This window comes from Phlebotomus argentipes, unplaced genomic scaffold, assembly GCF_947086385.1.
Source record: "Phlebotomus argentipes unplaced genomic scaffold, Phlebotomus argentipes genome assembly contig_15, whole genome shotgun sequence".
Classification (NCBI taxonomy): domain Eukaryota; kingdom Metazoa; phylum Arthropoda; class Insecta; order Diptera; family Psychodidae; genus Phlebotomus; species Phlebotomus argentipes.
The window spans coordinates 17,547,585-17,562,452 of NW_026776181.1; the positions used below are offsets into that span (position 1 = coordinate 17,547,585).

A 14,868-nucleotide genomic window follows, 5' to 3' on the forward strand; every position below is an offset into this window, starting at 1 on the left:
CAACTCCAGCGCAATTTGATCGGCATTAAATTCATGCAGAGAAAGCAAAACAAGTTGTGATTCCTGAAATATTGAGGCACTTTGCAAATGGTCAGAACTTTCAACACGACTCTTGACTCACTTCTCAAAACCCACTTTAATGACGCGCTGTCGCTGTTTTTCCGCGCTCTGATTGCAGCGTAAAATTTGTCCACCGCGCACGATGATAAGAGTGATAAGAGCGAGTGATAAACAGGGTTTCGTAACGGTTTCTGCTCGGGCCCCGAAAATTACCATCTCTGCACCTGGCTTCCGGACGAGTTTCCCAACCTTTTAAAAGCCACCCTTCGCATGTCGCGACTTCCCCTCTTTAAAGAACAGCCCAACAAAACAGCAAAACATGTTCCGTTTAAAAGGCGCGCAGAGCGGTGAAGTTTTTGGCTGAATGCGTTTTGTAACCGTCATCGATTAAAGAACTCCCAGAAAGTATTTTTCATTCACTTCTCGCCATTCATCAAGTGTTGCGTCTTCGCGTCTTTATGGCCAGAACTTGAGGCGAATTGATAGAATTTAAATGAGAGTCTCAGCGTTTTATTCTTCCCAGAAAGCACGTTGTGTTTTCAATGGAATGTTGTACACGAAAAATTATCAATTGAACGTGTCTTGAAAGCATTAGAGACAGACAAGTCTTCCCACCTGGATTAATGCACTTCTTGCCAAAACTCTGTTTTTTCCTCTTTTGCACAACAGCCAAATCGGAAGTTGACCACAATTGCTTAGAATGATAAAAAATAGTGATTGATTGATTGTATTGGATTCAAGTTGAGACCTTTTTCCTAATTTGCGTCCGATGATTATTTCGCAAATTCACCAATTAGTGAAGAATGATTGTAAATACTTCACACACGAGTGAATTATGGCCAAATTAAGCAGCAAAAGCCCAGCAAATGAAGTCATGTAATGTTTTGTAGTTGCGCACTTTTCCACTCTGTCTCGCTCTGGCTTCGCGAGTGGGAAGACTATTATTTATATTTGTATAACAACAGAATTTCTTGTTACACTTGCCTTTTTTTGTGCGAAAAAGAAGGGGTTTTTGGAAAGCCTTAATTGATATGTAATTAGACAGTGGAAAATGTTATAAAATCACGTGCATTGAGAGCTGAAAAGCATTTTCTTTCCCTTCAATTACTCAAAAGTCTTGAAGAATTTCGCAAGAGTTTTCTAATAAGCTCGAAATTAGCCAAATTTTGCAATTAGAACTCAGAATTTTAAGCGTTTTTTACTTCTTTTCCGGAAATTTCTGGAGAAATTCCAAGTAAAACACATGAATGTTAAGCTTAACTTAGATTTTCTCACTAAAACAGTGTTAAAGAGCTTTAATCTGCGATATAAAGAATTTACTGCAAATATTTCTCATGTTTGCGCTTGAAAATTCATTCATTTTAGGCTTTACAATTGTTTTTTACTTCTGTGAGTTCCTGAATTCAATCTGTCGATTGAGCAATTTCACGTACAAAATATAATATTTCCCAAGTGCAAATGTGAATTGAAAATTTCCTTATCAAAATGCCTTAACTCGGCGTATTTCGCAAAAGTCTTTATAGACTGAAGATAAAGTGGCTAAATAATTCCGTCCAGTGATAGAGAATGCAAATAAGTTCCTCGTTCTCCGAACTCACATGGCAATGGCCTCAATTCCGTTTTCTCTTTCTCTCTCGCCATGCCAAAATGCCAAGAAGTTGGAGCACAGAAAAAAGTCAATGAATTTTGGGTGGAAGGGACGACGGTGTTTCTCCATGGAAAAGCGAACACGATTGAATTGTGGTTGCAATATTTTGTGAATTGCATGTTGTTAATTGAAATTGAAAATGAGACGTATTTTTATGTAATTCTACGGCCCTTGCTTTGGGATTTTGTCTGTCAGTTTCCCATCGTCTCAAGGGTGTATAAAAGGCTGAGCCGAAAGAGAGTGGCAAAGGAGGAGAAAAAAAAGTGGTGTTTGCGAGAAATATTGCCTTTCAGACTTCAGGTAAAAATTTCTGTGAAATATTCCATCGGGACGAGAAGAATGTCCTTTTTATGAATGTGTCTTTGAAGAGAGCAAGAGAGAGAGGGAAAAGGTGGTTAATTCGAAAAGTTTTGCTAAAATTGACAATTCCCGTGAGAAGATAAAGAGAAGAAGAATGAATGAAATCATCCCTGAGAAGAAGAAAAGGTGATCCGAAAAGATGTGAGACTAAAATTGAATTTCCTGTTTACATTCTTTTCCAGCATTTTTCCCACCAACGCGCGAATCTCGCGAACTGTTTAGAAGAAGACACAGTGAATTTTCAGGTCTTCTTCTCAGCCACACAAATCTCTTATGGCTATTTTTGTACAATTTGCAAATGTGTGTTGCGAATTTGCAGGATGGAGAGAAAAGAGTAAAATTAGCTCCCTAGAGATTGTGGATTGTGTGTTGAATGTCGGCTGAAGAGTGTAACGAGAATAAATTCAATGAGGCTTATGTCCTGACTTTGATGAAAGGCGCGCGTTCGCATATGAAGCGTCATCAAAAGAAGAAGAAGTGCAGGAGAATGGAAACGACTGAGGGCGCGACGCGTTTAGAGTGTTAAAATTAGAAAATTCTCCCTTTTGCCATTGATGTCTGCGTCTTGACGATGGCATAGAAAGTGGATATTTTACTCTTTTTTTTCACACTCATATTTCCTACAGAGACACACTCGAGTGACAGAGAGAAATAGGGAAGAAAAGGGAAGAGACTTCGCGCTCTCCTTAATGGATTTTTAAGGTTTTAACTGTAGAATTGTGTAAATTTATTCTCAAGTTGTGTCCCATCGACAGCCAAGCGTCCTGCTGAGTCTCTTTTGTACCTTCGAGTGTTGGAATCTCTGTGGATCAGTGCAAGAATGGTTAATATGATGGCTGTAAAAGTGAATGAGACACAGACTTTGGAGTTCTGTAACACGAAACGTTTTTCCTAACAAGTCACCGCGCTTTGTTTCCGCGCTTCCAGAAGGTTGGATTGTGGTTGTGTGGGTGTTAATCAGTCGACAATAAGTCATAGAAATGGGTTCTTTTGCACTGAAAATGGGGAGAAATGGAATGAAACTTAATGGGTGATTGAAGAAACGATCCTTTTAGTTCTATTTAACCCATTAGTGACCAAGGAAAATGATTCATTTTTGGAGATTCATCAATTTCAGATGGGAGACAATGTTTATGGTCAGTGGGCGGAGCTTACAAGTGTGCGCGGCTTCCGTGCGAAGGAAGAATTGATGGGTTAATAAATGCAATTTGCATATAACGAATATGGTTTCGTCACACAACGTTTTCTTCTCAACTGACACGCAATTGGAAGTGGCAATAAAGAAATGTATAAATATTAATTGGTACCTTTGTAAGGATTGCATGGGATTTTTCACTGTAATTTCAAAACTAACGACGTCCAATTTGAGAATTCTGTGAATTCTGACTCACATTTGCACTTGTCTTATCACTCTATTATCTCGTTGTTCATTTGCCGTGCGGATTAAGTCAATATCAATGCAGATTATCCGTTCTGTGGTGAGATTTCCACAGCAGAACCATTTTCGATAATGACTTCCTTTCGGTGCGTTTTTGGTGGAGATAATTTTAATTAAGTTCCAAGTCGAGCGCATCTCTGATTCACATTTATTGGTCATATCTTTGGCAATTTAATGGTTCACGCTGAGCCTCAGAATCCCTGTCGATCTTATGACTTATTGGACAGAACGTGCATTTGATGTTCTGTGAAGAATTCCAATCTTAGACCTCAACTCAATACCGTTTACTGCAGATGTGGGGACGATTGGAAGAAGTGTGGCACTTTTTAGTTGCCGGAAGAATGTTTTAGTCTTCCAAGAAGTCACGTTGATATCTGGGTTAGAGAATAATTGTGTGTTTTTTTTCACTTGTGGCTTCCAGTGTCACAAATTCACTGCACTGAATCATTGTTTGGCAAAGTCACGCGAGCAAAATGCAATGGAAGAAGAAAACCATCGAAATGATGACCGAAAAACGGAAAAATCATAAATCTATTAACAGTGTTTTGGAAGCGATGGGAAGAAATTAAATTTCCTGTGAATTTTGGTAAGACAGAAGAAGATGCAGAGGAGGATTTTGTGGTGTAATTTGTGAGTTGCCCTTGTCAGAATGTCAAGAGGAACATATTTGGGAGTGTCGTGTGGGCTTGAAGTAATGATTTCTCCCTTTAAAATGTCTATTCATAGCATTGCCAGAGTAATTTAAGGGCTACTCGGTGGAGTATTTATCAAATTAACAGCCAATTTCACACACAAGTCCTCTATTTTTCACTCTAACGACCTCTCAATGGGTCGAATTGTCTCTGGGCTTCGAGTGCATTTGAAGACACAGTGAGAGAGTGCGATTGAATTGTGGGTGCTTTTTGGTGGGATGGCGAAAATGTTCACATGGTAATTTCGCTGTCATTCGCTGTCTTGTGGTGTCATTGAGTTCTTTTGTCTCATGCATTTTGTCCCAATGATGGGGCATGGATGAGAAGAGAAGCCACGAAGAGATAAAGTGAAGAAGAGTGAAACAACATTGCATAAAAGACATTCACTCGAAGATTCTGTTGCTGGGCTTCTTCACTTTGTATCATTGTAGGGATTTGTGGCCGGCATTCCATTGTTCCGGTTCTTCTTCTCTTTCTCTCACTCTCGTCGCGATGGTCTTTAAGACACTCTTCAGTGTTGTTTCACTGCGATGAGAGAATGTTTTTTCTATCGATTGAGATAAAGTTGATTTCCTCCTCAATCTTGTATTTGTCGTCTTTAATTGTGAAGACAGAGTGAAAAAAAAGTGCTTGAACATCATCTGAATCACACCAGAATAATGATCTTCTAACAAAGAATGTGTTGTTCATTTTAAGGTTTTTGCAAATTAATACTCTTCTCAAAAGACGCGCCTTTTGTCGGGCGCGGAAAAAAAATAGAGAGATGGAAAAACATGTCTCACATTTCGTTCAGCTTCTTTTTTCCTCACTTCTAAGGGAATAATTAAGATTTTCAGCGTGTCTTTTTATGTAGATTTAGTCTAAATTCCTTTGTTGCCGAGTGAATAAACCTCTTCGCATCTCATTCACTCTCTTCAGGCTGCTCTGATGCATTTTTTATGAATTACTCATGCATTAACTCCATCATGTGAGCTAAGATGTTAAACGGCCTGACCACAAGCACAGGTGAGGCTGTGTTGGTGGCCATTCGCGAAATGCGCGGTGGTTCAGTCGAGGTGTTTCTTCCTGCAAATTTATGAAAATACACTTTTTGTGGTTGATGTCTTAGATGACAATCTTGATTTCTTGGTTTTTAGCAAGGACACAATTTGGCATAAGAAGAATTTTTGTTGAATTCATGAAATCTTGCTCTTCCAATTGAATTAATTCGATTTCTTGGTTTGCATATTGATGAATTTCTTGATTTCTTGATTTTTAGCAAGAATAGGTATTTTCTTCTATTAGCTATAGTATGAAATCTTGATCTTCATATCAAGTGATATCAAGCAGAATTACAGCGTTTAGCTTCTTGACTGACACACACTATATTATTTTATGGTGCTAAAGGTGAATGTTGGGCTGTTCTTAGAAAGAAGAGTTTTTACCTCTTTTCGACTCACTCCGGAATGGATGCTTTTTATCTCTGTCCGGGTGAAGATCGTGGAAAAGAGAGTCAAATGACGAGATCACACATTTTGCCTGACTCACTGAAGTGGCTGAGCGCGCGCTGGTGAGGAATTGGATTGAAATTTCCCGGAGTTTTGTTGTGTGGAATGTATGTAAAGGTGGCATAACAACACAAACAAAGAATGGACTGTGGAGATTACCATCATCCAAGCCGCGCCGTGTGGAGTTCATGTGATCTCAACACGGACGCAGTGAATAAATTTGAAATACACGTGAAAACTGGTTCTTGTGTGTGGAATGAATGATTACACCATATTTGTGGCGGAGTGGGGGCACAAAAAAATGCGCTGGATAAAGAGATGTTTCATAATAAATAAGCGCGAGAGGCCTTAAATTGCATCTAGAGAATGTCTGGAAGGCTCACCTGCAGGGTTCTAATTATATTCCTGGGAATCACAACATGTGGAAGTGGTCGAAAAAATGTGACTTAATGACTAATTCACTTTTATTTATCAGTCTGATGGAATCTCAAGTTTTTTTCTTTCTGTCTTTGCTTTGAATGCAAAAGAATTGAAGTGTGTGAAAATCAAATTTTCTATCACGTCGCCACAGCCAAAGGAAATGTTCTTCTAATCCAATTTACCTGTACTTGTGTCTCTGCTTCTACGCCACCTTTCTCTCTCTCTTTCGGATGGAACCCACCAAATTGGCCTTTGTATTGATTTCTAACAAATCCCACGGTTGAAGTGAAAATTAGAGCAGAGAGAATTTATTCACGACCTGCATCAAAATTAAATTTAGTCCACTGTTCTTGACACTCTCACCACGAATCTTATTAGTCCCCGATTGGCTGGAGAGCTGAGGAAAGAACCAGTGTGTGGGTGGCGGTTATGGATATTGAGTTATATTTTATCAAGGATTATTTAATAGAGGGAAAACGGAGTGATTTTCAGTGGAAAAGCTACAATTGAAATTGAGCGACATTCAGTGTTGATCCCAAGGTTTACCTTTGGAATTGGGTTTTTCTGGCTTGTTAATCAAGCACAACTAACCACTAATCCTTTGCAATGTTTGCAATGAACCAACCCTTATATTTCAGTGGAAAACCGTCAGGGTAAAAGTTGAACTTATTTCACCCATTTCTATGTGGTTTTTGCCTCCCCATTTTGAGCTGTCTTTTTTCCACCACAAACTCTGTCTATAATAGTGTTTGGGATGGTTTTTAATGTCTTTCTAACGACTACCAGGAAATGCTATGTGAAACCTTTTTGGTTACAATTTGACGAAAATATTGACATGGTGGGTTTTTATGTCGAATGTGTAATAAATTGTCGAATGCCGTGCACTGCAGATTCTTCTTTTCCACATTGTGAAGTTGAAGAGGAATCTCTGCAATGGGCGCACACAAGACGAGATTCGCGCAGTACAATGAACTTTGTCTTGGCAATAGATTCTCCATCTGTCCAGTTGGAGAAACCCTTTCGCGAGCGCGAGATGGTAGGAAAAAGTTGGCATTGCGAGAGAGGCAAGAAGGAAAAATGTTGTGAAATTCAGCAAATTAACAAAATTGTATGGAAGAGTTTGAGGTCAATTGATAGAGGAATTATTATTATGAAGTGTACAAGAGCGAGGGCAGAGGAAAAAAGAGTGTATATTGCAACACTTTATGATCAAACATTAAGTTCATATGTTAGACGCATGAGTTTAGTAATTAAACGTCACGTAAAGCCATTAATTCGGCAATGTTTATTTGACTTAAACAGAATTGACGCGTATTTGTGTTAGGATTCTAGTCGGAGTTGGCAAGAGTAATAAAAGAAAAACAATTTTCATATGGAAGTGAAATGTAATTAAATTGAGAAGAGAGTTATAATGTGTGGTGTCAAGCCTTAACTCTGTGGGGTAATTGAGTAAAAAAAAAAAGTGGGTGCGGAAGAGCAATTTGTTTTTGGGTGGAGGGAAATTGACTTAATTCAATGTGAATTGCCACTGATTTTCCAGTTCCCCCTTTTGAGAAAGAGTGGCCAATTGGCGTTATGAGACAAGGTTTATCAGTTCATCAGGAGTGAAAATGATATGCGTTTTCATAGGGTTTCTTAACCCTCCCTTGTTTATGATTTCTGCGGAAAATCAATAAGACAAATAACTGTGAAGGGATTTGAATTTTTATTATTCTTATAGTCGCATTGACGCGTGGCGCGATGTTATTTTCATGTCCTGTTTAGGAGAAAAGTTTACATTGTGGCTTCAGAATTTTCCTGGAATTTTCCTAATGGACTCCAACACACTATTATTTATTCACAGTGAACACAATTCTTTCCATGGTAGCGAAAATATGTCTCAAATTGCCGCGTAATGACTTCTTTTAGGGTGAAATGATTATGCACGTTTTTCTCCTTCCACTGGCATGTAAAATTGCCTTCTCTTCAGTGTTGAATTGCGCTTTGGACATCGCTTGTTGGGCGGCGGCGTGTTGAAGATGGTCAAATGCGATTTCCAGGTGCAGGTGAATAATAGAGAATTTCCCACACACGCAGACTTCTTTTTCGACCATCGCTATCTTGATTCCCGACAGTCGTTCACCGCGTATAAATATATTTCAGAGTCTCCCTTTGTTATGTCATGAGCAGCAGAGATGGATTCTCTTCTATTTCACAGCATTTTAATCGTCGCACCGCAATTAATTACAAGACAATGAAGGATGCTAGAATTGCAGGGTTTTGTCGCTATGCATTTTTGCATAATTTTTGAATAAAGAGAGGCTGTGCGAATGCGAATATGCAACAGAGTGGATGCTTTGCATGAGAAAAGTGTGATGATTCTCTTTATTCTAATGACATTTTTTGTGTGTTACGCGGTCTGCAGATGTAGGAAAATGTATCAAATGGAGGTTTCTGCGTTGTAATACAATAATTTTCTTGTGATATTTCTGCATCTGTTTGAGTAATTATGGCAATATTCAATATCACTGCATTGTGAGTGTCTGAGAGTGACGTGAGATGTGGAAAGGCTGTATTTAGACATCCTTTATCCTTTACTTTGTGTCCGGGAAATGTTATACTAATTGATATGACTGCCAAATCTCTTGACAACTCCTTCGTGTGGGATTGCGGATGGATGGATGATGTTTCGGCACGGCGTGTGTGTGCAGGAATGCCTAAAAGGGTTGCCTAATGAGGAAATGTTGGAGTGCCAGGAAGTGTGGAAGTTTTTTGGAAATTCCCATCGGGAGGATTTGTGCGTCCTTCTTTGCCTCGTGCGGTTGATGATGCTGCAGAAACGTGTGCGGTGGGCTTTTTAATGAAATAAATTCGGGGTGAATGTTTAGCAGAATTTCTCACTTTATGAGCTCTTCTCTCTCTCTGATGCTCATTGCCAGAAAAGATGCCGGAAATATCCTTTTACACACTTTCAAAAAACAGTGGAAAGAGAGCGACAAAGTTGGCATTCGCATGTGTTAGTTTGGAGGATGCGAAAAGGAGGGAGAAAGAGACTTCCGGTAATAAATATCCTCAATGCGGTATCAAATTATTCACGTTTTATTAAGTACGACGCGCGGATGAGGAGAAATGCTTAAGAGAATTTGTTCTCATCCAGTGTGTGTGTGTCATAATGTTATGGCTTTGCCGTAAAAACTGAACGCGCGAGTGAAAATTAAATTTTCACCTCAACAAGAAGGGTGCAAAATATGAAATTACATATAATGAAAAACACAGTTTTATTTACGACTATATTTGGTCAATATAAGAACCAAGTTTGAAATTATTTTCATGTCACACACAATCGAAGAAAAAGTGGAGGAATTGTCGCGTTTTTTTTCTTACCTTCTGCCTCAACTTCTTTTACAACTGGTCTAGAAATAAGTGTATGAATATCGCGGCCGAAGTGGGTTAATCAGTCACGTAAAAATCCAATTTCTTGCCACGCAGTTCAGAGCAATGCCGAATTGCTTGGCTCGCTCTTCACGGGGGTGGTTTTGGAAATTTGTCACCTATGGCGCGAAGGGCTTTTCTCCAATGTGTAAATTTTCAATTAATATTTATGCTCTGGGTTTGCGTAGATTTTGACATTATTAAGCATACTTTGGATTATTAATCAATGTTGGATGTGCGGCACAATCTCAAGGGAATTTCCTCGAGACTTTATTTGGCTCGTAAATTGATGTTTGCAGGTGATGGAAAGCTCTCAGTGCATTATGACTCAGTCCCAGAAGCTCTTGCTCTTTCTCTGTCCTCGGCAGATGTTTAGAGAGAGATTTGGTGTCTTTTTTGCCTTCATCATGTCACTGTGACGAGGCAGAGAAGTTTCAAAACTAAATCTCTGGATATATGAAATGTATGGCAAATGAACGTTGTCCAGATGAGCTGAAAAGGCGGATTTAAAATGACTCTCAAGCGTTGCATTTCGGCCAGAAGAAGCTACTTTCAATTGAGCAGAAAATACACTGTCAATTTGTCAGCTGTTGTGTTGTGTTGTGGTGTAGAAAAGGAGTTGGATGACCGCACAGGATATGCTTTCTGCTATGCTGTGAGCGGTGAATTCCAAGGTGAACTGCTCGTGGTTGAAAATCTCACGCGAATTCCATGGCAAAACAATTACCGTCAAGTAGTAATAATACGAATTTACATGGGTTCTAGCCTCTTATTTTTAATGCACTAAAATTGAATAATTACACAGTGCACAGACTTGTAATGTATATTTAGATGTTCAATTAATTTCACCAAGAAGTCCGATTGTAGGGCTTCGCCGGTGTCCACAGCGGCGGTACTCGTTCAAATGTGACGGTCATGAAGGGAAAAAGAGAGACGATGGCTGTAAAAGGGACAAATTAGGGCTTTCGTGCGTTGTGGCTAAGAAAACACGGTCTTTTTTGTCTTGTTTCTATTATTATATTTCACGATGATTGCTATAATAGAGGCACAGTGAGTGAAAGAGAAGGTATGGATAATGAGTTTTCTTCATTCTGTGTGCATTTGATGGTTCCTCATGCGATTGTCCATCAGCCTCGGCTTCAATGTGTGTTGAATTCAGAGAGAGAGAGGAAAGAGTTTTCTGTCATTTTCCCTCACGCAAATGTTAAATGATCCAAAATTTGGGGAAGGGGAGAAGAGATTTTCAACGATAATCTTGAGGAAAATATCTCAGAGAGACACGTTGAATTACCATTTTCCTGTTTTTATCAAGTTGTGCGTTGTGACGCGAAATCTCTTAACCTTTGATGGTGGGATAATTTAGGTGAGAATTTTCTCCCCTTCTTCGCGAGACTCCTCTCTGAATTTCCCCAGTGGGAATTGTTTGTAAAATGTTGATGTGATATGTTTACAGCAGATGGAAAATTGTGCGTGTTGAAGGCGCGCGAGGGCCGCGAGAAGAAGGAAAGTTATGGTGTGTACATGAAACATTTACTTTGGATCAAATTTTCAACTCCCCAAAACGCCCAATTCTCTAAACAGAGAGAAAGAGAGAAGAAAGGTTTCTTTTTCTTCTATAAATATCGAGTGTGTGAGGAAGAAGAATGACTTCCAGACTTGTCTATTTTGGCATTTTATACAATAATATTCAATCCTGCATTTCACTCACGCAGTTCATAAAAAAAAAAAATCTTTGATGATGGGAGAACAAATTGTGGGATTGGCAGAGTAATTTGTCTGTGGGAAATTCTCCGTGGAAATGAGTGTGTTTTTTCGGGTAAGGAAAAAGGTCGATGTTGGCCTGTCGCGTGAAATGGTAGACGGACAGCTGTGTGAGTTGATGATGGAAAGTCTTGTGAACCACATCCGTCTGGTGTCGAGTGCGCCCTTTGGGTGCCTTCTGAGGCGCTGCATCCCAACCAGTTTGGGATAAAAAATAACACACAGTAAGCAGAAAATGCAGAGACACACATGGCTTTTTTCGGGCCTCTTCTGCCTCCACAACAGCCAACAGGCTTCCCTTCCACATGCGGTACAGTTTCGTGCTGGAAATAACACTGCAAACCATTTGTAAAGATGTCTCAGTTTGTCCTGCAACGCAATTTACAGCCCAAAACTGTCGATATAGAAGGACATGATGCACACTTTTATGCGGTTTTTACTCAGGCATTTTATGGCTGATTCGCTCAAATATCATCTGCATAGGGTTGTTATATGTTCTCTTCCATCCACCACCAAGTCATATAAGCGATGCGAAATCTGATGTGCATAAGAATTGATTTGAAATTTGATACACCAAATCCGTGCACGTGAGACGTCTTCTCATCTTTCCATCTGTGCCTTTCCCTTCTCAGACTGTGCGCTGTGCGATGATCCAGATTGGCTGGATGCTGGGGCCAGACTGGTGATGTTAAAATTACAATGCAATTAACATAATGTATTGCGATAACGCCAGCCTCTGTTTTTTTCCTCCTTTCTTCGGTGTCGCAACTCTCTTGCATATGCACAGAAAGCCTAAAAATCTGGCGGACGCGTGTGTTGCACACAGTTCGGAAGGCAAATGAGAGGAAAATTGTTGAGATAAAAATACTGAAAGCGGGCTTTTGACAAGAAAAAGAGTCTGACTTGGTGATAATGCAGAATGAGCTTCGATGCACATTGATTAGAGCCCATTTCCGTGATATGATTTATTTTTCTGGAGTCTCTTTATTGAGTTTTGACTAGCGAGAGAGAGAGAGAAATTGGGCCTTGTTTATTTTCACAATATTTTTTTCCTGTAATGAATTTTTCTGAATTATGAGCATATGGAAGGTTTTTTTGGAGTTGAAATTGGATTTGAGGCGGCAAATGTTTAGTGTTTAAGACAATCTTATGAGGTTCACTCTCTTTCTCTGTCTCAAGTGGAAGTAGCAAATGAAGACTCGCGAGAGACGCGCACACAGAAAAAGAGTAAAAGCAAACATCTTGTCGCCTTCAAATGTATATTTATACGTCGCAGTTTTTATTTTCTAAACAAAGTTTATTATGATCTCAACTGAGGAAGAGGACAGAATTCACTGGAAAAATCACCTTGACGCTTTTTGAGAGACTCACTAACTGACTAATGTGTGGAAATTGAAGTCACAAAGCCGGGCTTTCGGTCCGGGAAGTGTTGAGTTGAATTGCACATATTCGACGGGTGAAGAGAAAACTGTGAAAATTCGATTTATCATAGTTTTCGTCTTATGAATTTTTGAAAAGCTTTTTATTTGTTCTTCATGTACAAAAATTTTAAAATTTGTATCTTATTTATCTGAAAAGCATAAATGAAAAAATTGTCATGTTTTGTGAATAAAAAAATCAAATATTCATTATTTACGCTGTAGAATTTTTCCAAGAAAAATGTCTCAAAAATTGCAGTCAAACGCATAAAATGCCTTTTCAGAAACTAATTTTAGATTTTCAAAATTATCATAAAATGTTTTTTAAACTTTGAATGAATATTTCTTATATCTTTTCAATTTTTTCACTTGAAAACATTAAAGAAAAGTTTAAATACAGTATGAAAAGTTGATTTTTAGAACTTTTTTCGATAAAATCAACTTTGGAAAGTAATATTTTTAGATTTTCCAATTATTTTGCCATATTTTAGTCAAAGATTCCAATAAATACCGATAAAATCAACTAAAATATTTACAAAATAATTAATACAGAGAAATATTTGCACTTTAACGGACGATTTGAAGGCGTTTTGAGGGTTTTGAGGCAAATTTGTCAAATTTCACAGCTTTTTTAATGCAAAATTATGAATTCGCTCTGCTCAAAAATGGCTGTTTTGACTTTTGATAGTTTTCGGGGCACCCGTCGATATGTGGAAAAGAAGTAAAGCCGGAAAGCCGATAAAGTCACCCTTGATTTTGGGGTGAAGATTGGCCGGCGAGGGAAGCCCCTGAAATCTCACGTGTGGCAGATGGTTTGAGGATGGGCAAAATGAATGCGGAAACCTCTTCACAACCGCACAGTTGAAGTGAGAGAGAGCAAAAGCATATCATATTTTCAATTCAATTTAAATCAAATTGAGCGAGGAGATTCAACCGGCAATCCTCATCACATAAATTTAACATTATTTGCAGCACGCCTCAACAATAACACGCTGAATTGTTATTAATTTCATACATTCGCCTCCCATGCGTGCGCGCGAGGATATGTATATAAAAGTATAAAGTTTTAAAATCTTATTCAAATGGTTTTACTGCTGTGGGAGAGGGAAGCACATGCAAATAACGTACTTTGTACTTTACGCATTAAAATTATCCCAAGTTTTGCTGGTAGAATAAATCCAGAGCGCGGCGGAAGATGTGAGATTATGAGAGATTTTCCTCAACACAAACTCTGCATAACACAATATACAGTATACTAGGGCTCAAGTGAATAAGCGTCATTGAGTTCAATTTTGTAATTAAGTAATACTTATAACTGAGAGTGTGAGAAGAGAAAGAGAAAGAGAGAGAGAGAGAGAGAAATGGTGATTGCAAGAGGAAAAGCCACTGAGAAACTGTGAATGTGAATTTAATTTATTAATTTGCCACAGACTTTAGAATCACAGCGCGAGATTCTTGCCCAGAGTTCAATTGGCATTGATTTAATTCTTAATTGACAGTTGCTAAAGATTTACACTCTCACTAACTGTTTGACTTTTCTTCTGCAGAAAATCCACATCAGCTTCAAGCGCCGAGATTCACAACACAACCATCTTCATTCGCATCAATTGTCAGTGAGGGAAGAACGAAGATTCTCCAGTGTTATGCCACAGGTGAGTTGGAATTCAGTTTATCATTGATTTCTTCGTACTGAAGAATTTCTTAAATGATAATTTATTCAGGAAATTGAAGTGATTCAAACTAAAACTCATGAATGTTAAACATCGAACATGTAAAAGTTTAATATTCCAAATGAATAAGGAAAAACGCGCTTTTGTATTCTCGCTAAAATAGCGAATTAGTGAAATTTAGAGCAACAATTGCAGACTTTCGATCTATCACGCAAATTTTTACACATTTCTACAAACAATCTTTGCAATGAAATCACACTAAAATTGTCCTTTTTTTCTGAAAAATGCAGAATCGCTGAGTAACTCGTAAAATTTGTCATGAATTCTGGCACAAAATTGAACTGATTAGCTTAAAAATTGGTAGATAAACGCATTAATTTTAATGGGAATTGATCCAAATATCACTATAATATTAATTTGATCAGTAAATTGATCTAATCCACTCAAAATCATTCATGTTGATTGACTTGTTGTGGGGTTGTTATTAAATATTCACTGATTGT

General features: G+C 38.4%; 1 protein-coding gene across 5 annotated transcripts in view; it reads left to right on the forward strand.

The window, feature by feature from the left end:
* LOC132263363 (protein sidekick) overlaps window positions 1-14,868 on the forward strand; it is a 28,534-nt gene that overhangs the window by 1,183 nt on the left and 12,483 nt on the right. For all 5 annotated transcript variants that reach the window (XM_059763090.1, XM_059763091.1, XM_059763092.1 and 2 more), the window contains exon 2: window positions 14,243-14,347. In XM_059763090.1, coding sequence (XP_059619073.1) covers window positions 14,243-14,347 — 105 coding nt within the window. The remainder of the gene's footprint in view (window positions 1-14,242; window positions 14,348-14,868) is intronic.